This window comes from Mustelus asterias, chromosome 2 (assembly GCF_964213995.1).
Source record: "Mustelus asterias chromosome 2, sMusAst1.hap1.1, whole genome shotgun sequence".
Classification (NCBI taxonomy): domain Eukaryota; kingdom Metazoa; phylum Chordata; class Chondrichthyes; order Carcharhiniformes; family Triakidae; genus Mustelus; species Mustelus asterias.
Window position 1 is genome coordinate 150,325,345 of NC_135802.1, and position 24,768 is coordinate 150,350,112.

The 24,768-nt window shown below is 44.6% G+C and overlaps 1 protein-coding gene across 10 annotated transcripts in view; it reads left to right on the top strand.

Moving 5' to 3' along the window:
* Positions 1–24,768, top strand: part of fhod3b (formin homology 2 domain containing 3b) — a 601,875-nt gene that overhangs the window by 338,683 nt on the left and 238,424 nt on the right. For all 10 annotated transcript variants that reach the window (XM_078198392.1, XM_078198352.1, XM_078198362.1 and 7 more), the window contains exon 6: positions 22,605–22,699. In XM_078198392.1, coding sequence (XP_078054518.1) covers positions 22,605–22,699 — 95 coding nt within the window. The remainder of the gene's footprint in view (positions 1–22,604; positions 22,700–24,768) is intronic.

Below are 24,768 nucleotides of genomic sequence, written 5' to 3' on the forward strand. Positions count from 1 at the left end.
TCTATCCTCTAAACTTGAGGTCACCCAAAACTCTTGTGCCCTGATCCTTCCCTCTACACTCCCCCGCCCCATCATCCCTATGCTAACTAGCCAACATTGACTCCTCCTTAAGCAGCACTTCAATTTTAAAATTCACATCCTTGTTTTACCCCACTGAGGCCTCAACCCTCACTGTCTTTCTAATCTGCTATTGAGATAGCTCGGCTCTTCTGATTCTGGCCTCTTGAGCATCATAGAATCCCGACAGTGCAGAAGGAGGCCATTCGGCCCATTGAGTCTGCACCGACCACAATCCCACCCAGATCCCTATTCCCGTAACCCCACACATTTACCCTGCTAGTCTCCCAACACTAAGGAGCAATTTAGCATGGCCAATTCACCTAACCTGCGCATATTTGGACTGTGGGACGAAACTGGAGCACCCGGAGGAAACCCGTGCAGACATGGGGAGAATGTGCAAACTCCACACAGACAATGACCCGAGGCTGGAATTGAACCTGGGTCCCTGGCGCTGTGAGGCAGCAGTGCTGACCACTGTGCCACCGTGCCGTCCTTGATTTTAATCTCATGACTATAGGTGACCATCACTTCAACTGCCAAAGCAGACATTCTGGAATTCCCTCCTTAAATCCCTCTGCCTCGTTATTTCTCATAACTCTTTTAAGGAACTCCTTAAATCTACCTCCTTTGGCCAAGGTTGGTCCTGATATCACCTTGTTTGACTCGCTGTCAAATGTTACTTTGCAACACTTACGTGGGATGCTTTATTACACCAGTGGGCATGAGTAATGGGGTTATTTAAATACAAGTTAACAACTGGGGTGGATGTACAAACTCTCATTAAAGTAATAGCTTACAATCTCCCTGCCATGTTGGAAATATGTTCAGCTGACAAACACACTGTTACTCGCGAAGTAGGCAAAGAAAAATATGCATCATCTTGGAAAAGATAAACATGGAAATTGGCTGAATGAAGAGATGGCTTTAAGCGGAGAAAAATTGGTAGGGGAATGGGCTGACAGAATTAGGTGGATAGATAAACGATTTGTCGATGCACAATATATGTTATAGAATCACCACAGTGCAGAAGGAGGCCATTTGGCCCATCAAGTCTGTACCGACCACAATCCCACCCAGGCCCTATTCACATAACCCCACGCATTTACCCCGCTACTCCCCCTGACACTAGGATCAATTTATCATGGCCAATCAACCTAACCGGCACATCGTTGGACTGTGGGAGGAAATCAGAGCACCCGGAGGAAACCCACACAGACACGGGGGGAATGTGCAAACACCACACAGACAGTGATCCGAGGCCGGAATTGAACCTGGGTCTCTGGCGCTGTGAGGCAACAGTGCTAACCACTGTGTCACCGTGCTGCCCAGGGGAGAAAGAAAAAGACAAAGACACAGTCATGATTGGGTACGCAAAGTCCAGCAAGTTAACTAAGGATTTGTTAAGGAAAGATCATATTTCAGTAACTTGCTGGAGCTTTTAAAGTAACAGAGGGGTGATGAGGGTAATGCTGTTGATGTGATGTATGTGGACTACCAAAAGGTGTTTGGTACAGTGCTGCAGAACAGACCTGTGAGCAAAGTTAGAACTCCTGGAATAAAAAGGACAGTAGCACCGTAGATGCAGAATTGGTTGAGTGTTGACAGGAAACAAAGATTAGTGGGGAATGTTTTTTTTAAATTTGGAATGGAAGAAGGTTTACAGGGGAGCTTCTCATTGATTGGTGTTAGGATCCCTGCTCTCCCTGATAGGTGCTAATGATCTAGACCTTGGTTTGCAGGTCACAATTTAAAATAAAGCGCAATATAAATAAAATGGGTGCAATTCTAAAGTGAGTGCAGGAGCAGAGGGATTTGGATCTATATGTGCATAGATCATTAAAGGTGGTAGGGTAGGTTGAGAGATTGGTTAATACAACGTTTCGTATTCTGGGCTTTATCAATAAGAGCTTAGAGTACAAAAACTAGAAGGTTATGTTAAACTTGTATAAAATAGTGGTTCCGCCTCAGGTATTGGGTCCAGTTCTGGGCACCACTCTTTCGAAGGGATGTGTGAAGGCATGAAAGATTTGGGAGAATGGTTCCAGAGATGAGGAACTTCAGTTACCTAGCCTGACTGGTGAAGTTAGGTCTGTCTGTCTTTGGTGAAGAGAGGGGACTTGACAGGGGAGTTCAAAATCATGCAGTAGATGCCGAAACACCTCCCAGTGGCGGAAGGCTCACGAAGCAGTGGACGCAAATGTGACGTAATTGGCAAAAGAAGCAATGGTGACATGAGGAAAATGGGGATCTTACTGAGGTATATAAATTTTTAACAGGGATTGATAACGTAAATGTAGACCAAATGTTTCCCCTTGTGGGGCAATCGAGAACAAGAGGTCACAGGTATAGGTTGAGAGGCGGTGAATTTAAAACTGAGATGAGGAGGAACTCCTCCTCTCAGAGGGTGGAGAATTTGTGGAACTCGCTGCCCCATAGCGCAGTGGAGTCTGAATCATTGAATGGTTTCAAGAAGGCGATAGATATATTTCTAATTTTAAATAAAGGGATATGGGGAACAGGTGGGGAGGTGGGATGGAGCCCAGGGAGAGATCAGCCATGATCTGATTGAATGGCGAAGCGGGCTCGAAGAGCTGAACTTGCCTACTTCTGCTCCTAATTCCTGTGGGTCCTATGTTTCTTTCACACAGCGAGTGGTTAGGGCCTGGGAAGTGCTGCTTGATAGTGTTGTGGAGGCGTGTTCAACTGAATCTTTCAACAGAGAATTGGTTTGTTATCTGGAAAAGGGAAAAAAAATTGCAGGGCTACAGGGAAGCGTCAGAAGTTTTGTGGCACTAGGTGAATTGCTCTTTTGGAAAACCAGGGCGGAATGGTGAATTAGCCATTTTGGTTCTTTAATAAGTGACGGTTGAGATTCTTGTCCTCATGTTTATCATTATTCGTACCTACACTCCAACATTACCCTTACCCTTCCCCTCAGCTATAGATAAACATTATTGACTGCCACAGACTTGTGCTTGGCTAGCATTTTCTGGCTGTGTATTAAACTGATGGACTTCCAGCAGGTTTGGGAGGGAACCTGCCTTGGTTTTGCCCATTTAGAGTCAACCTTTTAATCTGTCTCGATGTGAAAAGTAAACACTGCTCCATTTGTTTACATGGGTTTCAGTGTTCTCCCTCTCTTTCTTATAAATCAAACTCCTGATATTTGCCCAGAGTTGCCAATTCTGTTCTCGGGAATATACGAATTTTCTCCCTGACATGTTTCTTTTCTGAGATGTCCCATCTGTGATACAGGTCTGCTCAAAGCAGGCAAATGCTTATTGCACCTACGGCACGGTAACATAGTGGTTAGCACTGCTGCTTCACAGCTCCAGGGACCTGGGTTCAATTCCCACCTCGGGTCACTGTCTGTGCGGAGTTTGCACATTCTCCCCGTGTCTGCGTGGGTTTCCTCCGGGTGCTCTGGTTTCCTCCCACAGTCCAAAGATGTGCGGGTTAGGTTGATTGGCCAAGCTAAATTGCCCCTTAGTGTCCCGGGATGCATAGATTAGAGGGATTAGTGGGTAAATATGAGGGTTAGAAGGATTAGCAGGTAAATATGTAGGGATCGGGCCTGGGTGGGATTGTTGTCGGTGCAGACTCGATGGGCCGAATGGTCTCTTTCTGCACTGTAGGGTTTCTATGGTTACTGTGTGCGTACCAGATTTCAGCTATTCCCAACACAGCAGCTCCAGATTCTCTTCTGCGGGTTCTGCCCGTTCCGGAAGTGTATGTTGCCTGGCCACAGGTTTGCCATTTAATCGGTTTAAAATACCTCTCTGCTTTCTATTGCATTTTAATTTAAAATGAATCCCTAGTTAGTAACCAGCACAGAGCGCAATGTGACCAAGCGTCAGTGCAGTTTGCTTCAGATGCATGTCAACATGGATTCAGACTGGCACCAGTCCTTTGGGATAGGCAACTGCCCATTACAGCAACGTTATAATCAAGAGGCAGCTACGTGGTTAAGGAGGGAGCTGTTGTGGTTGGGCTTGCAACCAGTACTTGTTCTTGTTTGTCATTGAAAAGTGCAACCTCTACAGGTGAGATTACGCTCCCTATGATTTTTTAAGAAAAGTTTAGCAATTTATATCTCGAACTGTTAGAAATTCATTACTGCTGTAAAACATTGAGGTTCAGTAATAGAAACATAGAAAATAGAATCAGGAGTAGGCCACTCTGCCCTTCCAGCCTGCTCCGCCATTTATTTTGATCATGGCTGATCATCAAATTCAATATCCTGATTATTTTCCCCTCCTGCGGCACCCGGAGGAAACGCACACAGACACTGGGAGAACGTGCAAACTCCAAACAGACAGTGACCCAAGTCGGGAATCGAACCTGCGTCCCTGGAGCTGTGAGGCAGCGGTGCTGACCACTGTGCCACCATACCACCCCTCTTCTTGAAATCGGACAACATTTTAGTGATGTCGTAGTGAACATCACTTCTATTAGTGATCCAAGCATCTATCTATGATAGGAGTTGAATATACTGACTTAAAGCTACTTTTATAATGACAGTCACAAACCTTGCTGTTTGCAACCCCTTCCATCCCGATGGCACGTGCTGGATTTCAGTGATTTCTACTTGTATTTCTCACATTTCTCAGAAGACATGGCTGAATGAACAATGAAGTTCTTTTTTAAGCTTTTTTTTCCATTTATTAGTGTCACAAGTAGGCTTACATTAACACTGCAATGAAGTTACTGTGAAAATCTCCTAGTCGCCACACTCTGGCACCTCTTCAGGTACACTGAGGGAGAATTTAGCATGGCCAATACAGCTAACCAGCACGTCTTTCGGACTGTGGGAGGAAACCGTAGCTCCTGGAGGAAACCCACGCAGATACGGGAAGAACGTGCAGATTCCGCACAGTGACCCAAGCTGGGAATCGAACTTGGGTCCCTGGCACTGAGAGGCAACAGTGCTAACCACTGTGCCACCATGCCGGCAATTAAGGCAAACTTTCATTTTAATCATTTTAAGCTGCTTCTTACACAGTCAAGTGAACGTCCAAAGCAGTAGTCATCATCAAATTGACTTGATTCAGTCAATATGACTTATTTTCACCTGATAAATTGAACACAAGGAATCATTGAATCCCTGCAGCGCAGGAGACCATTTGACCCATCCAGTCTGCACTGACTCTCTGATAGAGTTCCTTATCCAGGCCCTATCCCCTTCACCCTACGCATTTACCATGGCCAATCCACCTAACTTGCGCATCTAAGGCGCAGTTTAGCATGGCCACTCCACCTAACCCGCAGATCTATGGACTGCAGGAGGAAACCAGAGCACCCAGAGGATTCCCACGCAGATACGAATGCATCATGATCTCCCACTTATTTGATTTTTCAGTCTTGCTTCCTCTGGATGCTCTTCCCCCTTTGCCAAACGTCATGGTCACTGCGGTGGAATGGGACAATGAATTGGTGTCCTGCCAATGGTGCCATCTTGATATAAGCAGGATTCTTTACCCCCTCTGTGGTGGTGGGAAAGATCACTTGGCATAAGTTGAAGAGCAAAGCAGTTGTCCCAGTGTTTTGGCCAGAATTATCCTGAATCAATGGAACGGAAATGATACCATCATTTAGCTCGCTGCTGTTCATGGGATCTTGCTATGCTTGACTGCTGCATTTCCTACATTACAACTGGTTTATAATTCAAAACTATTTTGTCACTGCTGGCTGTGAAACCCTTCAGAACTTCCTGAGGATGTAGTGCAATATAAATGCATGCACTTTCTTTTTTTAATTTGATTTAAATATGGCATCATAGAATCCCTACAGTGCAGAAGGAGGCCGTTCGGCCCATTGAGTCTGCATCAACAACAATCCCACCCAGACCTATCCTCGTAATCCCTCATATTTACCCCGTTAGTCCCCCTGACACTTGAGGGCAATTTAGCATGGCCAATCCACCTAACCCGCGCATCTTTGGATTGTGGGAGGAAACCGGATCACCTGGAGGAAACCCACGCAGACATGGAGAACTGGCAAACTCCACACAGACAGTGATCCCGGACCAGAATTGAACCCGAGTCCCTGGCACTGAGAGGCAGCAGTGCTAACCACTGTGCCACCGTGCCGCCCGGTTTGCAATTCCCTGGTCTGCAATTGCTTTCATATAGTGGAGTGGGGTGGGGGAAATAAATCGATTGGGGGCAAACCATCAAATTGCTTAATTTTTATGCAAAAGCAAAGTACTTCTGAAAATGTGAAATGAAGACTCAAATGCTACAAGGCATCTCTGGAAAGTGAAGCAGAGTTAACATTTCAAGTCTGTGAGCTCACCTTAGACTGAATCAGAATAAGAATTGCATAAACTTTGTAGAACTCAATATAATTAATATGGGCAGCACGGTGGCACAGTAGTTAGCACTGCTGCCTCACAGCTCCAGGGACCTGGATTCGATTCCTGGCTTGGATCACTGTTTGTGTAGAATTTGCACATTCTCCCCGTGTCTGCGTGGGCTTCCTCTGGTTTGCTCCCACAGTCCAAAGATGTGCAGGTTAAGTGTTTGGCCATGCTAAATTGCCCCTTCATGTCCCAGGATGCGTAGGTTAGAGGGATTAGTAAATGTGTGGAGTTGCGGTGATGGGGCCTGGGTGGGATTGTTGTTGGTGCAGACTCAATGGGCCGAATGGCCTCCTTCTGCACTGCAGGGAATCTCTGATAACCCCACCATCATAGAGAAATATATCGAATCCTCAGCTCACACAATGTCGGCTTGCTTTATTACTCTTATCCCTTTTGAAGACTAGGCAGTGGCTTCAAAAGTCAGTTTAACAATACACAATATTTACAAGCTAGAAAACACAAGTGTTTGATGCAGATTAATATATGTGACCAGGAGTTGGCGCTTTCCACATAATTGGGAACCACAATAAGCACTTGACAAGTTCCACTTGCTTCAAAGCATCTTTCAATTTAAATTAATTCTGATCAGAACAAAAGCAAGCCTCCCCTCTCTGCCAATTCTAATGAATACATGAATATATAAACAGCTGTGTTCCCATTGACTTCTGGCAATTATGTCAATGCCACGCAATGCCTTTGTTTTAATCCTGGCTGCTCCAGGGCGAGTGCAAATTAGAATAACGCTGGGCAATAAGTTTCATTTTTGCCTTCGGAAAACAGAGAGAGATTTTGTAAAGCTCCCTGAGGAGTCAGTCTCCAGGTAATTGGCTCAGTGCAGCCCTGTGTTGGTACCGGGCTATTGTTATATTGTTATAAACATAGAACCCCTACAGTGCAGAAGGAGGCCATTTGGCCCAACGAGTCTGCCCCGACCACCCAAGCTATAATTCCCATAACTCCACTTATTTACCCTGCTAATCCCCCTGACACTGAGGGGCAATATTTCTATGGCCAATCAACCTAACCCGCACATCTTCGGACTGTGGGAGGAAACTGGAGCACTCGGAAGAAACCCATGCAGACACAGGGAGAATGTGCAAACTCCACACAGACAGTGATCCGAGGCCGGAATTGAACCCAGGTCGCTGGCGCTGTGAGGCAGCAGTCCTAACCACTGTGCCACCGTGCCACCTTGCAGGGCTGTCCCTGGTTGTAAATGGGAAGATTTCAAACCTTTGTGTTTACTGTAAAATGAGGATCACTCTTGCTTAATGACATGAAAAGTTAAACATCCTGAGTTGACAGTAATGACGACCCTTGGAATGAAGCCAGGGCAGCTATCTGATCAATGAATTTGGGGATAAGCTAAAACCCTGAGAGCACTCGGGTAGTTTGAAGATCCCCCCCCCCGGTTTCAAGAGACAACTGCACCCCTTGTCTCAATCACACGCTATATTCATCTCATAGACGTAATGGCTTTTGAACCATGATGACAAAGTGTTAGTGCTTTTTTGTTTTTTTATACATTCCTGGGACATGGGGCATTGCTGGCTGGCCAGTATTTATTGCACATCCCTCGTTGTCCTTGAGAAGGTGATGGAGAGCTGCCTTCTTGAATTGACGCAGTCCATTGGTTGTGGGTTGACCCATAATGCCGTTAGGGAGGGAATTCCAGGATTTTGACTCAGCATTGTGAAGGAACGGCGATATATTTCCAAGTCAGGATGGTGAGTGGCTTGGAGGGGAACTTGCAAGTGATGGTGTTCCCATTTATCTGCTGCCCTTATCCTTCTAGATGGAAGTGGTCATGGGTTTGGAAGGTGCTATCTATATAATAATTAATTGTAATTATCACCATGGATATACTATGTGCTCAGTACATTTGTTCTACATTTCAGGCCTTAGTCTGCATGCGGACGGTTCTGATCTTGCCAGTTCACCTGTGGATGGCATCTGCAGGTCAGGACTAATGGTATTGATTTTGGTTCAGAGCGCAGATTAGGTGGAGTGGGGTAATCATAGAATCCCTACAGGGCAAAAGGAGGCCATTCGGCCCAATGGGTCTGCACCGACCACATTCCCACCCAGTCCCTATCCCCAAAACCCTATTCATTTACCCTAGCTAGTCCCCCTGACACCAAGGGACAATTTAGCATGGTTAATCCACAGATCTTTAGACTGTGGGAGGAAACCGGAGCACCCAGTGGAAACCCACGGCAGACACGGGGAGTATCTGCAAACTCCGCACAGACAGTGACCCGAGCCAGGAATCGAACCCAGGTCCCTGGCGCTGAGACAGTGCTAACCACTGTGCTACTGTGATGATGAGGGATGACTGCTCGACCCACCTGAAGGCTATGACAGGCTGCTAATATCCAATGAAATTTGATGATGAGCCACGTGAGAACAGGTGACCAAAAGCATGGTCAAGAATGGGTTTTAAGGAGCAAGAAAAAGGGATTTTGGGGAAGTAATTCCAAAGTTTAGGGCCTTGGCAGTGAAGCCAATGGAGGATTGGAGAAAATGTGGGTTGTTCATGGAAGAGGCTGGAGTTGGGAACAATGCAAAGTTTTTGGTGGATTGTGGGGCTGGGAGAAAAGTAAAAGTAAAGTTTATTTATTCGTCACAAATAGGCTTGCATTAACACTGCAATGAAGTTACTGTGAGATTCCCCTAATCGCCACACTCCAGCACCTGTTCGGGTCAATGCACCTTTCAGACTGTGGGAGGAAACTGGAGCACCCGGAGGAAACCCACGCAGACACGGGAAGAATGTGCAAACTCCACACAGACAGTGACCCAAGCCGGGAATTGAACCCGGGTCCCTGGCACTGTGAGGCAGCAGTGTTAACCACTGTGCCACCATGAAATCATGGGGAGGTGTGAAGCCATGAAGAATTTGAATGCAAGGGTGACAGTGGTTAACACTGCTGCCCTGCAGTATGGGTTAGCTTCAATGCGTTTTATAAGACTTGCTGGTAGTATTAAGCGGGCTGGCACATTACTGAGCTTACACAAAGCAGACAGCAGCAGCGGCACATGATGGTCCAAATCCATTGACGGCGCTGATGCTGCTATTTCTTATCCTATCGTTCTCCTTCATGCATTCGCTCTGACTCCCCTCGTGTTAACTCGAGTTGTTTTCCTGTCTTCCAGGGTGTGTCTGGCAGTGCTGATCCTGGCAAATATTGACCAGAGTGTTGCTGTGAACTGCTTGCTGTGACTCAGACCGCGTAAGCTATATCACATTGCTGGCTCTAAAGGGTACCATCAATCAGCCTGCCCTGCAGAATAGTGTGCGCGTTGGTGTTGTATATGGAGTGAAAGAATAGCATCTGCCGCCTCTTGTCTGGTCTTTGACTCTCTTCCCCCCCCCCCTCGCCTTTGCTCAGAGGGCAGTTGAGAGTCGACCACATTGCTGTGGCTCTGGAGTCACATGTAGGCCAGACCAGGTAAGGGCAGCAGATTTCCTTCCATAAAGAACATTAGTGAACCAGATGGGTTTTTGCAACAATCGACAGTGATTTCATGGTCATCAGTAGACTCTTAATTCTGGATTTTTTAAAATTGAATTTAAAATCTACCATCTGCCATGGTAGATGAACCCGGGTCCCCAGAACATTAGCTGAGTTTCTGGATTAATAGTCTAGCGATAATACCACCAGGCCATCGCCTCCCCGAATAGGACCATAGTGACCTCCTCAGAAGGAGTTAAGGCTTTTAAATTGTTTGGCCAATTCCATTTCAAGCCTGTTCCCTTTGATCATGGGTCAGCTTGACCTCCCAAATGGAGAAGTCGTCACAAAATGCAGATTTAAGGATAAAATATCACGTCCGATTTCTACCCAACCTGCAGCTCATCCTGTTTATCGCTAACTAAATGTTAAAGGTGCAGCTGGGGTGTGTGATATAGGGGGCTAATTAGGCTAATAAAAACACATAATCATAGGTTTAAGAACACTAACACAAAACTGACTTAAGAATGAATGATCTTAGGCTACGGAGAGCGCTGACAAGGGCTGTTGCTATAGAAGACAGCTCAATATGAATAACAAGTATTCCTGATTTAAAACATGTATTTTGCATTTATGGATACAGTTTGCTGCAACAACGTGTCGAAAAGGTTTTGTGTGTGTGCAGGTTTCAGGGTGTTAATCGTTTGAGATATAAATAACAGCCCATGTGTGAACCATACAATTGGCTTGTCACACAAGCTAAAGATCCAAAGGGATGGAAAGTTGCATATAAGTTTTTAGATGGGTCCACAGTAAGAGGCTCTGACAACATACTTTCTGGTATACAGACTTGGGGCAGATAATTGGTAAAACAGGCATCTTGATGGCGTCACTTCAGGTCAGTTTTCCAAACCTGGAGCCAAGGCTGTTCCAGAGCACAGTCATCCTCTTGCCTGCATCCTACCAGGGTGTTTCTTGAGACTGGGTGCCATCTACTGCCAACCAGGGCACCCTTCTGTTGCCTCACTGCATGAACCAGGACCGCAAGGGCACCTCCGTATGGACTACCATGCGATACCTGAAACACTACATATCACTGCAGCAATGTCGAACTTCAACCCCCTGCTCAGAATTTCATTTCCAATGGAGACGCCTTTAAAATGGTTTGTTTAACACAGCTCCTACGTTGCAGTTGTAAGCATGAGCTTTCACCGACAGCGGACGTTGTGGGAGGGAGCTTAACCACAATAAACATAGCAGCCAAGTTACAAATTTCTGATAGACAGCCACACATTAAAAGTCGACAATCTCACTTGCCAGAATCCTGCACCACTCCTTCTGCCCTTGTGTTCCTTCCAAAGCACCAAGCTGTAATCAGATGACTTCAGATACTTGTTCAATTATAATGAATGTTTCAAGTTTGCATTATCAGCAAAAATATACAGCAGCTGTGGTGTTTGTTTTGCAACTTGATTGATACCTTTGAGTTGTCGAATTTGCTTGAGGGCTGTGTGCGCACGGTTTTGTTAAGGATTTGGGTCAGGAATGGGCATCCAGTATTTTAAACACTTTAAATCCAACTTAACAGCTAATTTACTGTGTAAGTAAACTGCCCAAATTTTTTTGAGATCAGTGAAACATTAACATTCTTGATCCACTCAAATTGCCGAACCCTGATTTTAATCTAAAGTGCCAGTGAAAGCAGATGGAGTTAGGATTGAATGCCCAATTTACATCCTGCCTGGATTTTTTTTTTTAGTTCCGTTGAAGTCTGCGCAGCATGAACTCGGATGAGGTGTAAACCATACAGCTGAACCAAACTTAGCCTGAGCTTAAATTAAGAGATTTTGTGATGATTATGTAACCTGCAAGAAAAAAAATAGCTACTTTTGGTCCGCCTGTATAGTTTATAAAAGCCTTGCTTTAATTTTTGGTCTGTGCTGAGCTATCTTGATGTGGTAATGGGAATGCAACGCTTGACCAATGTTCCAAAAATAAAGATGTGAACAATTCACCGGGGTTTATTTACCTATGCTGCTTTTGCAGCGGGGTGTGTCCTTGTGGAAATTTCCCCCAACGTGCTTCTCTTTTGTACCATTAGCAACGACCAACATTATTTAATAAAATCAAATTACTGCAGATACTGGAATCTGAAACCAAAAGAGAAAATGCTGGAAAATCTCAGCAGGTCTGGCAGCATCTGTAGGGAGAGAAAAGAGCTCACGTTTTGAGTCCAGATGACCCTTTGTCAACAAAGGGAATCTTAATGCCAGATATTTTTACTGCATTCTGATTCCACCATCTGCCGTGGTGGGATTTGAACTCGGGTCCCCGAAATATTGACTCAGTTTCTGGATTAATAGTCTCGCAATAATACCACTCGGCCATCACCTCCCCATTCTCACTGGACTCTATTAAATGAGCAATGCATGACACACAAAGCGGCCAATCAGCCCACTGAGTCAATGCTGGCTCTTTGAAAGAAGGACGGCAGATTTCCTTCCCTAAAGGACATGAGTGAACCAGATGGGTTTTTCCAACAATCGACAGTGGTCGTCAGAAGATTCTTAATTCCAGATAGTTTCTGTTGAAATCAAATTCCACCATCTGCCGTTGCAGGATTTGAACCTGGATTCTCAGAACATTAGCCATGTTTCTGGCTTAATAGTAAAGCGATAATGCCACTAGGCCATTGCCTCCCCCTAATAGCGGCAACAGTCTACGTAATGAAATTGTAAAAGTCTTGATGCCTTTTTGAAGTCTACAGAATGGAAGGATCATTTTATCCTTCTGGTATGCCAAGAAAAAAATTTCAGAATTATACCCAAAACTGGTTTTGCAGCAATACCTACTTGAGAGCATTGGTGAGTTCCAAGGTCAATTTAGTTTCATTTATGGGTTCTTGAAGGAGTTCATTTGGCCTCCCAATGTGCCAAAGGGATAACTGTCTCTGTGATTCAGCTCTAAGCATGTGGCCATCTTGTGGGGTATGAGTGGTTCGTGAGTTAGTTGGCAATGAAAACATATTTTGACCATGGATGTAGTTGAATGGAAGATGGTTTCTCAGTTGAAAAAGAAAATCCAAAGCATCATTGTTCATATGCCAAGTTCTTGGTTTCAATCGACTGCTTTAATTTCAGTGTATTGAAGGGAGAGGCAATTTTGGAATACCATCACGGCCACAAATCCTAATGTGATGTGGTTTTAAACAGTATTCTATTCACTTTACTGGTTTTGGAAAGTACTGCACAAATTGTAGGTGACAGGAACTCAGTTGGAAGGGCAGTCTTTTTTTTGACTTGGAGGAACAGTACGGGGAATTGCGTTCAGGACTCCAACTTGAAGTTCAAACATGTTCAAAAGAGCTGAACGCCAGAGGTGAGGTGAGAGTGACTGCTCTTGAGACCAAGGCAGCATTTGACTGAGTGTGGCATCAAGGAGCCCTGGCAGAATTGGAGTCGATAGGAATTGGGGGAAATTTCTCCGCTGGTTGGAGTCACACTTGGCACAAAGGAAGAGAGTTGTGGTGATTGGAGATCAATAATTTCAACTCCGGGACATCTCTGCAGGGTTTCCTCAAGATAGTGTCCTAGGCCCAACCATCTTCAGCTGTTTCGTCAATGACCTTCCTTCCATCATCAGGTTAGAAGTGGGGATGTTCGCTGATGACTGCACAATGTTCAGTGTCATTCACGACTCCTCAGATTCTGAAGCAGCCCATGCCCAAATGCAAGAAGACCTGGACAATATCCAGGGTTTGGGCTGACAAGTGGCAAGTCACGCTTGTGCTACACAACTGCCAGGGAATCCCCAACAAGTGAGAATTGAAATATTGTCCCTTGACATTCAGTGGCATTGCCATCGTTGAATCCCCCACTAACAACATGCTGTGGGGGTTACCATTGACCAGAAACTGAACTGGACTAGCCATATAAATGCTGGGGCTACCAGAGCAGGTCAAAGGCTAGAAATCTTGCGGCGAGTAACTCACCTCCTGACTGCTGAAAAGCCTGTCAACCATCTACAAGTCAGGAGTGCAATGACATACTCTCCACTTGTCTGGCTGAGTGCAGCTCCAACAACCATCCAGAACAAAGCAGCCGGCTTGATTGCTACCCCTCCCACAAATATTCAATCCCTCCACCACTGTTGAACACTGGCCGGCGTGTGTACCATTTACAAGTTACACTGCAGGCACTCATCAAAGTTCCTTAGGCCGCATCTTCCAAATTCACTACCATCTAAAAGGACGAGCAGCAGATACCTGGGACCACCACCACCTGGAGGCTCCCCTTCAAGTTGCTTAACATCCTGACTTGGAAATATATCGCCGTTCCTTCAGTGTTGCAGGGTCAAAATCCTGGAACACTCTCTTGAAGAGCACTGTGGCTGTACCTACACCTTGGGGACTGCAGCGGTTCAAGAAGGCAGCCCACCACCACTTTCTCAAGGGCAACTAAGGATGGGCAGTAAGTACTGGCTGAGCCAGCGATGCCCACATCCCATAAATGAATTAAAAAGACTTCTGCCCAGGGGATTGAGAGCCACCTGTCGCTAACCTTTGCTTGGATGGGCTCCATAATTTCTCTGAAGAGAAAACACTGCCCCAAAGGACTGTCGCCTTTGGATAAAAGCTTGGATAGCATTGGGTAAGAGCTGTGTCTTAAATGTCATCATAAATTATGAAGTAAAAAAAAAATACGTTTGGATAAGTCCTCAATGTCCCAATGTGCTTTACAACCATGCAGTACTTTTGTAGTGTGACCACTGTTATAATATAGGAAATGTGACATGACCAGGTAAGTGTTTTTGTGCTTTAACCTCTGAATGGCAGGGCTCTGAATTTAAGCCTCTGTAGACTGCCCCCTCCTCCATCCACCCCGGCAGAAACATTCTCTATCTGCCCTACCATTTCCTTTCAAAATTCTAAAAACCCTCAATTGAATTTGATTTGATTTATTATTGCCACATATTAGTATACAGTGAAAAGTATTGTTTCTTGCACGCGATGCAGACAAAGCATACCGTTCATAGAGAAGGATAGGAGAGAGTGCAGAAGGTAGTGTTACAGTCATAGCTAGGGTGTAGAGAAAGATCAACTTAATATATGGTAGGTCTATGGCAGCAGGGAAGAAGCTGTTCTTCAGTTGGTTGGTCCGTGACCCCAGACTTTTGCACCTTTTTCCCGACACAAAGTGCAAGAGAGAATGTCAGGGGTGCATGGGGCCTTTAATTATGCTGGCTGCTTTTCCAAGGCAGCGGGAAATGTAGACGGAGTCAGTGGATGGGAGGCTGGTTTGCGTGGTGGATTGGGCTACATTCACGACCCTTTGTAGTTTCTTGCAGTCTTGGGCAAAGCAGGAACCATACCAAGCTGTGATACATCCAGAAAGAATGCTTTCTATGGTGCATCTGTAAAAGTTGATGAGAGCCATAGCTGACATGCCAAATTTCCTTAGTCTACTGAGAAAGTAGAGGCATTGGTTGGCTTTTTTAATTATAGTGTCGGCATGAGGGGACCAGGACAGGTTGTTGGTGATCTTGACACCTAAAAACTTGAAGCTCTCAACCATTTCCAATTGAATCACCCCCTAACCCTTTGTGTTCCAGGGAATATAAGCCTCAATTTATGATGAAATCTCACCTCATTGGAGTCCTGGTAACATCCCCTCAGAAACTAGACTGCATTCTTTTCCGGTGGGGCCAGTCTATCCTTTCGAAGATGCAATGTCCAGAGCTGTACACAGATGTCCGGATGCTGTCTAACCAAGGCTTTGCATAACTGTTGCTATAAGGACATGTCTTGCTTGTGATATTGATTAACCTGTGGATCAGTGCATGACCCTGGGTCTGGCCAGGATAATGGAAGGTGCAAGAGAGAGAGTGCAATCAGAGGAGGAGGGGGTTCCACCACTTGCTGATAATCCAGCAATATTTTATATCGAAAAACCACTTAAAGTATATATTCCAAAATCAGGATGTTCGACTAGTTCAATTAAAAGAAGAATCCTTTTCTTGATTAGAATCATAGAATCCATACAGTGTAGAAGGAGGCCATTCGGCTCATCGAGCCTGCACTGACCACAGTCCCACCCAGGTCCTATTCCCGTAGCCCCACACATTTACCCCGCTAATCCCCCTGACACTAGGGTCAATTTAGCACGGCCAATCAACTTAACCCCGCACATCTTTGGACTGTGGAAGGAAACCGGAGCACCTGGAGGAAAGCCATACAGACAAGGGGAAAACGTGCAAACTCCACACAGACAGTGACCCGAGGCCGGAATTGAATCCGGGTCCCTGGCGGTGTGAGGCAGCAGTGCTAACCATTGTGCCACCGTGCCGCCCAGTTGAGTGGTATGGTACCTCTTCATAGTTTAGAAGCTCACAGCTTGTGTGTGCGAGGGAGATTAACAATAAAACATTTAATACATAGTAAAGACCTTCACTCCTTTCTGAAGCCCATTGCAAGTTTGCAATCTGTTAATGATTGAGGAAAAGCAAGGAGGTAGTGCTGAAGTGCACACTTAAATGACCTGTGTATTGCATTTATTTATTATCTTTTCACAGTTATTGAATTACTGATCCAAGCTGGACCAAGGTCTGAAGGACAGCTATTGTTCCTCAACCCCCAATATAATAATGGCACACATGTATTATTTAGATTAAGGGTATAGGGCAAGTTCAAACTGAAAGGGTTTTGTTTAAACATAGCAATGAAGGCTCATTATGTCCCAACTTTCCAGCCTGATGCTATGTATATTCATCACTATTTTATGAGCTGCCGAGGTTTCTGAGTGGTGCCTGGTAGATCTCACACAAAATACGAACTCTTGGGTCTCTGCAGTGATACCACTGAGTGGCAGGCCAGAAAGATATGCTGTTTGATCAGGCAAATCCTTATAAGGATAGTTATGAGTGCTCACTGCTTGCAGGAAAGGAAAGGTCTTTTTAGTCTCGCCAACTGACGAGAAAAGATATGGATGGGGAATAGACAAGTGTTGAGGTCCATAGATAAACTTCACTTCCTCTAAAGCAATTCTCGCTGTGTTTATCTGGAGAATAAACAGAGGCAGAGCTAGCATTGCCAGTGAGGTACGTGAGAAGAAAAGGAATTAGAAAAAAAAACCTTGGAACGTGTGGTGGGGGGATGGTGTGGGGATGGGGCAGTTGTAAAAGGGGTAAGCCAGGAGCTCATCTATCATTTATGTATCATTTAGAATTCCCTTATAAAATACTCTTCCCTGAGACTCAGCTGCAGCCAATCCCAGTTGTACAATTCTGCAGCAATTATCTTTACTCAACCAATTTGCCTGAATGGGTGTTACGATATCCAGATCATCTTGAATCCCTGAAGCTTTGCAGCATCATTCTTCAAAGCATCTTTTTGTCATTCTTTTATGCGCTTGGGATCCATGTGAGCTACGACTCTCACCAATTTTTCAGATGTACCATAGAAAGCATTCTTTCTGGTTGTATCACAGCTTGGTATGGCTCCTGCTCTGCCCAAGACCGCAAGGAACTACAAAAAGTTGTGAATGTAGTTCAATCCATCACGCAAACCAGCCTCCCATCCATTGACTCTGTCTACATTTCCCGCTGCCTCGGCAAAGCAGCCAGCATACTTAAGGACCCCACACACCCCGGACATTCTCTCTTCCACCTTCTTCCATCGGGAAAAAGATACAAAAGTCTGAGCTCACATACAACAGCTTCTTCCCTGCTGCTGTCAGACTTTTGAATGGACTTACCTTGCATTAAGTTGATCTTTCTCTACACCCTAGCTATGACTGTAACACGACATTCTGCTCTCTCTCCTTTCCTTCTCTATGAACGGTATGTTTTGCCTGCATAGCGCACAAGAAACAATACTTTTCACTGTATGTTAACACATGTGACAATAATAAATCAAATCAAATGTTAAATGCTGCAGTCCAAAGTTTTCGGATTTGATTTCAAGGATTGGGAATGGGATACGAGTTCCTGATGCATGTCACGCATCAGTACATTGGCAGTCCTGGTATTACAGTTTGTGGACAGACCAGTGTTTACCCCTCCCCACCACCCCCAGCTGCCTCTTGCTTCAGCGCTGCAGGCTGGATAATGCAAAGGCACCAACCGTGATCTAACTGAATGGGGGAACAGGCTCAACGTACTGAGTGTAGTCCTCCTGTTCAGTGTTAGGGCCCCTACGCATTGTAGGTGGGAATTCTTTCGTACGGTGCTTAGATGGAATCGGAGGGCTTGGGTAGCAGTGGAGTGGAGGAGGGAAAAGAAAGGGAAATGTGTGGAGGGCAAACTGGGTACCAATTAAGGGGAAAGAGAATCAGGGAATGGAATGCAAGCAAATGAAAAGCTAGAAAAGGGGGAGGGGGGTGGTGAATGATATTCAAGGCTAAAATGAAGAAGAAATGGAAAGGGCAATTGGCAGTCATGAATAAGAGAAAGAATTGCAAGTAACGGCCAAGAAAGGGAAGTGGAATCAGCAAGATGTGCCATCGGGGGCGGGGGGAAGTGCCAGCATTAATTGGCACGGGTGCAGAAGAGGAGTGGGGGGAGATGGAAGAAAGTGGATGGCATCATGAACTGAGAAAGGGGCTGGAGAAATATGTGACAGTTTGCATTTTTCAAGTGAGGACAGGGGAGAGAATATGTGGCAGCATGAAATGCATGCCAGTTGGAATGGAAACAGCTGGCATAGAGGCCCAACTTGAAGTGGATTGGAGAGGCAACAGATTGGGCTGAGGGGGCAGAGGAAAGAAGTGTGTGACTGAACCGGGTGAGTTGAGTAGGGTGGTGGTAATTTGGTTGCTCTGTTGAAAACCCAGATGACCTCTTTTTTAGATTTAGGAGTTGTACACTGTGTGAAGTATAAAAGTTGTCACAATGTTGTGATTCCATTGGAGACTGTTAAACGTTTGGGAGGAAATCTGAACACCCAATAATTAACTGACAAAACCATGCCACACCACAAGCGTTCATATTGTTAAACAAAAGCACATGTTTTTGTGTAGAGTGAGAATTAAATAATGCAAGCACCATGAACTTTAACACAAGCCAGTGTTATAAATTCAATTCTACTGTTACTTCATCCCAAGAGTTCCCTTACAAATTGCAAGAATCTTGACGGTTAATTCACTTTTCCTGGGAATAACCCAAAGGTATGCCACAGCCCTCCGGAAGTAATTTTAATTTCTCTGCAGTGTTCCAGCTATTCTGAGATATTTCATAGGGGTAGTTCTATTAGTTTTTTGGCGAAACAAACCTTGGGGCGGCAGAGGCGTGGTGGTATTGTCACTGGATTGGTAATCCGTAGACACCAGGTAATGCTCTGTGGACCCGGGTTCAAATCCCACCATTGCAGATGGTGACATTTGAATTCATGGCATGGTGGCACAGTGATTAGCATGGCTGCCTCAGAAGGCCAGGGACCTGGATGACTGTCAATATGGAGTTTATACATGCTCCCCATGTCTGTGAGAGTTTCCTCCCACAGTCCAAGGATGTGCAGGTTAGGTGGATTGGCCATGATCCATGCATGGGATTATGGGGATAGTGCGGGGGAGTGGGCTGAGGTGGAGTGCTCTTTTGGAGGGTCGGTGCAGATTCAATGGGCCAGATGGCCTCCTTCTACCCTGTAAGGATTTTATGGAAACCTCTAACTTTTCATTTAATACTTCATGACTGAGGATGCCTCAGCAACTTATTCTGGTTGCCATGCAACTGACTTCTCACAGCTCCTAATCTAACTCTGACTATTCTCTGCCATAAGGCTCTGCGAGGACCACTGCAGGTTTCTTCCTTTCTGCTACAAACTAGGTAAATCTTCCAGTTTCTTTTTCCCACAAGAAACCAATCTGGGCTCGAGCTCCACCTGCATTCCACACAGTGAATGATAAAGTTAATATTTTCTCTGTTTAAGGTGCAGGTCTGAATAACAATCACTGGCAATTCTCTATATCTAGTGAGATACAGTCTACACCAAAGCAAAACTGCAACTGCCTTCTGTGAGAATCACCTGGCTAAATTAAACAAAGGAACCTTCTAACACCCACAGCCAATATTCATGACAATGTGACGAGCTTTAGCATGGTTTAGATGGAACTGCAAACCATTTTTTACCTTCAGCACAGCTCTTTGATTTTTAACCCATATGAATTATTTATATCCCTAATGGCATTTTACAACCCTTTTTCTGGAGCTTCTGGCTTCATTACTCTATGCTTTTAAGATGAACACAGTTAATTAGATCCAAGTCTGTTTGATTTACCTTTATATTCGGGTTGTTTATCAATTTCTTAACCAAGTGTTTTTATTTATCTTGCATTTAACTCTTCAATCCTTAATTCATAAGTCTACAACATGTTAATTATGAGCTAGATATTTGCAACACAGTTAACAGGAATGCTTCATTGTTAGGGTTAACATTTTCTGGGTTGTGTGTTCCAGACCTCCCTAGAAAAGAACCTCCAGTTTGGTATGTTGAAAGTTTGTGTTTCCTTCTCCAGGGACTATTAATTTCCAGTCCCACCCACCATGAGAATCGTAACGGGCGAGATGGAAAATTTAGCAGGCCATTAGGTGGGAATTTCCGGTCTTGGGACGCACGCGGCTGGAAAATCCCCGCCAAAATTTCACACATTACATTACCGCTTTTATTTCAATAGAAACCAACCGTGTTTCACAGATTTACCATCAGTGCCATTCCTGATTTTCACTATTTCAAGGGGCTGGCAGCTATTGCTGGTTTTCCAGCTTGTTGTTATGATTCACCTTAACAAAGCGATGGGCCAAGTGATGGAAAATAGGATTTGAATACCAGGGTGGTTTGTCTTTGACCGGCGCAGATGTGATAGGCCGAATGGCCTTTTTCTGCGCTGTATACCTTTGTGACTCTATGTTGGAGGGAAATCTCCCTTGCAACTCCTTGAGATTCCAATTTTACCTCTGAATTTTCCACAATATTTGCTTTCTTGCCGCAATTCAGGAGGTTCACCTGCAGATGATCTAAATGTTATTTTACTCAAATCACAAAATAAACCAGGCTTTCTTTCCACAGATTAGTTATTACGTGACACCCATTGGAGTGTAGTTTTGCAGGCTGGATACTAAGAGATCTGCATAGATAGCCTGAAAATTTGACTGCAAAGGTTTGTTCAAGAATATGAATGGTCAATTAATGGGTCCGCCCAGATAGTTGAAAGCTTTTGGAGTTGGTTGGGTATCCTTCTTTATCCAAAACTCTAAATTGGAGAAACAGGTAGAGAGTCTGGATCATTGGACTACCTTTTGGAGTCTTGGCTTGATGGAACTATTTATCTAATTAGCACTCACATAAATAGTTAACAAATGACACCGGCTAGAGATTGGCACCAGCTCCCAGCAAATTTGGCAGAAGCTAGTTGACCTGTCAAGACTGGGTTTAACCAAGAGGCTGTTCTTGCGTTTTAAGTATTCCTTTATGAAGAGATAATTACAAATAGTTTTGATGAGCCTTCTATTTATATTCTTCTCTCTCTCGGCCTCAAATCCTATTCTGCATTCCTTTTTAAAGATCAAGCCTCTTCCTTGTAAATTTTTTCCCATGAATTTCGAGTCAAATTCTATTTTTCAAATCTTATGCAGTTTGTGTCAAAAAATTAAAATTGAAGGCCTTCATTTCTGAATGCCCGGTTCCTACACCAACGTGGTCAATTGTCAGATTTTTGAGGAGAGTCACCAGATTCCCCCTTAACTGACGTGTGTTTATCTATAGCAACTCCAATCAAGGAAATATAGGGCAGTAACTTCTGAGCTCCCCAGCATTGGATTTGGGGGTGTATCCAAAAAATGTTCTGGGGAACCCCCCTGAGAAGTTCCCAGCTAAGGGTTTACACAGCAGTTGGCCAGAAGTGCAAACTTCCTCCGGGCAATTACCCTTTACTGGGAGCTATCCCGATATGCAATTTAAATCTAAAATCTGGGGTTCCTGATTTCACTGACTCATTCCCGATATAATTTCAACTTCATTGGCTCATTCATGACTTAATTCCCGACCTCATTCACTCAATCCCGAGTTAGTTACTGACCTCATTGCGTCATTTCCGACGTAGTTGCCCACTTCATTGACTCATTTCCGACCTAGTTCCTGACTTCATTGACTGATTCCCGACTTATTTCCCGATGTCATTGCGTCATTTCCAATGCAGTTGCCGACTTAATTGATTCATTCCTGACATAATTCCTGACCTCATTGAGGCATTCCCGACATAAATCCCGACTTCATTGAATCATTCCCGACTCGGTTCTCGACCCTGTTCACACATTCCCGAAATAATTCCCGATTTCATTGATGCATTCCCGTCAGAGGATGTTAGAGAAGGGCCGAAATTCTCCTGTCTCGCCCACCGTGGGGATCATAGCGGGCAAGACAGAAAATGCGGTGGACCGCTCAAAGGTCTGTTGAACTGGGGCAGGAATTTCCGATCTTGGGAAACGCACGGCCAGAAAATCCCACCCAGAGTGTTGAACTGGAAATCTGATTACAGTATTCGTAATTAGCAGCTTATTTGTGGTTTGTTATTGACTGAAGATTGACAACACTGAATGAACCTTCGAATCATTGTCTACCTGCGACCAGATTAAATGACATTGCTTAAATATCTGACAACAGTTGCTGGTATGTTCCATGCTCCACGATGGTTATCCCTGGCTCTTTAATAAGTGTAATTTTTTTTTTGTTCCTGCAGCTCTTGGCCAAATTATGCTGTATGTGGATGGGATGAATGGCGTGATTGACCACAATGAAACGATCCAATGGCTCTACACACTCATAGGCTCAAAGGTAAGAAGAAATAAAAGTGCCACAGAACTAACCATTTACAACATAGAACAGTCCAGCACAGGAACAGACCCTTCGGCCCATGATGTTGTGCTAAACATGATGCCAAATTAAACTAATCCCTTCTGCCTGCCCTTGGTCCACATCCCTCTATTCCTTGCATATTCATGCATTTATCTAAAAGCTCCTTAAACGCCCCGATCGTATCTGCCTGCACCACTACCCCTGGCAGCATATTGCAGACACTTAACACTCTTTGTGGGGAAAAAAGCTTGCCCTTCACATCTCCTTTGATCTTTCCCCCTTCTCACCTGAAGTTCGTTTGCGTGTTTGCGGCATTACAGTTGCTCACCATGAGAAACACTTTGTGCGGGATATTTGGGTGTCTTGTGGCACGCTCTGTTCGTCCACCCTGCAATGGTGAGATAATGGTATGTGTTAATAATTTTCAACATCCAGTGTTAACAGTCTCGGTCAATTCAGATGATGGGAAAGCATCAAGTGGATGTATTGACTGAGGAGACGAAAGGGGGGGAAAAGAGTAGATACATCAATGACCTGGAACCATCATCTCTGTACTTTTCCCCCAGCAGAGGATGATGAAGAGGAGGTACTTGGAGGGCAAGACAAGTACAGAAAATGCCCATTGGGCCCCATTTGATGTAGCTTGCGCACTGTATCAAGTTTATACAATTTGTCTCTATTAGGCAGATATAAAGGAACACTGTGCAATCAACAGTCCTTATGATGTGCGTTCATAGCCAACTAGACCTTGACCTTTTAGGGAATATGCCGACTAAAGAGATTTGGCCAAAACTCAATCTCTGAATCAGCAACTGGGGGACATGAACCAGGAAAGGCCAACTGTTGGAATCGTGGCCATTTTTTGCAGCATATAGCAACCCCGGCCTACTTAAGCTGTAATTTGGAACTTAGTAAGGGAGACGATTGCCTAGTGGTATTATTGCTAGACTATTAATTCAGAAACTCAGCTAATGCTCTGGGGACCCGGGTTCGAATCCCGCCACAGCAAATGGTAGAATTCGAATTCAATAAAAAATATTTGGAATTAAGAATCTACTGATGAAACCATGGAACCATTGTCAATTGTCGGGAAAACCTATCTGGTTGACTAATGTCCTTTAGGGAAGGAAATCTGCTGTCCTTGCCTGGTCTGGCTTACCTGTGACTCCAGAGCTGCAGCAATGTGGTTGACTCTCAACTGCCCTCTGAAATGGTCTAGCCAAGGGCAACTAGGGATGGGCAATAAATGTTGGCCAGCCAGCGATGCCCACGTCCCATGAATGAATTTTTAAAAATTAGGACAGCATAGCCACACTTAAAGCCAGAGCTCCTGCAACAGAGGGGATTTTTCCTCCAACAAACAAGCTTGCTTTTCTCCTCCACTTTTGGCACTGAAGGAACATTTTCTTGGACACGTGTTGAACTTGAGAATTGCAGTAGAACATGGGGAAGATATTGATGCATGTCTGAAAGATGCTGTCCCTATCTCAACTAAGATGGGGGAAAGCTATGATGTAAAAGAGGATTATAATTCAGTAACTGTTGTTGAAGTTTGGAAAATGTTGCATCAACACGCTCTGTTTTTGGGTAACGAGATGCTTTCTCAGAGTAGTGAACAGCTGGTTCTTTCATATTGCTGAAATTGAGGTGATTTGCAGAATGTGCCTGGTGTTTATCTGACTCCGATTCCAGGAGACTTGTGTGCAAGTTGGTTTGCGGTGTTTATCTTGGTAAATCCAGTTCGCTTTTCCAGTGACAAGTGACCCAATTTTGTTTCTTAAAAGTCTACAAATCTGCTGTCGGATTATGACAGACGGAGTTAGCAGAATCAATATTGATTCACCGAAATCTGTTCTGGACCAAAAAATGCTGCAGTCTGGTTTAAAGAGCAATGGCAGCTTTAATCGAGGAGATGAAATCTTTCGTTTGTTGGTAGCAGTGTGGTTGCTTGGGACTGTTTTGTAGAATGCCTGGTTGTGTCCAGTGGGTGGGTAAATGTTGAGCATGTTCACCAACCAAAAGTAGTTTGAAATTCTTGATCAGACTCC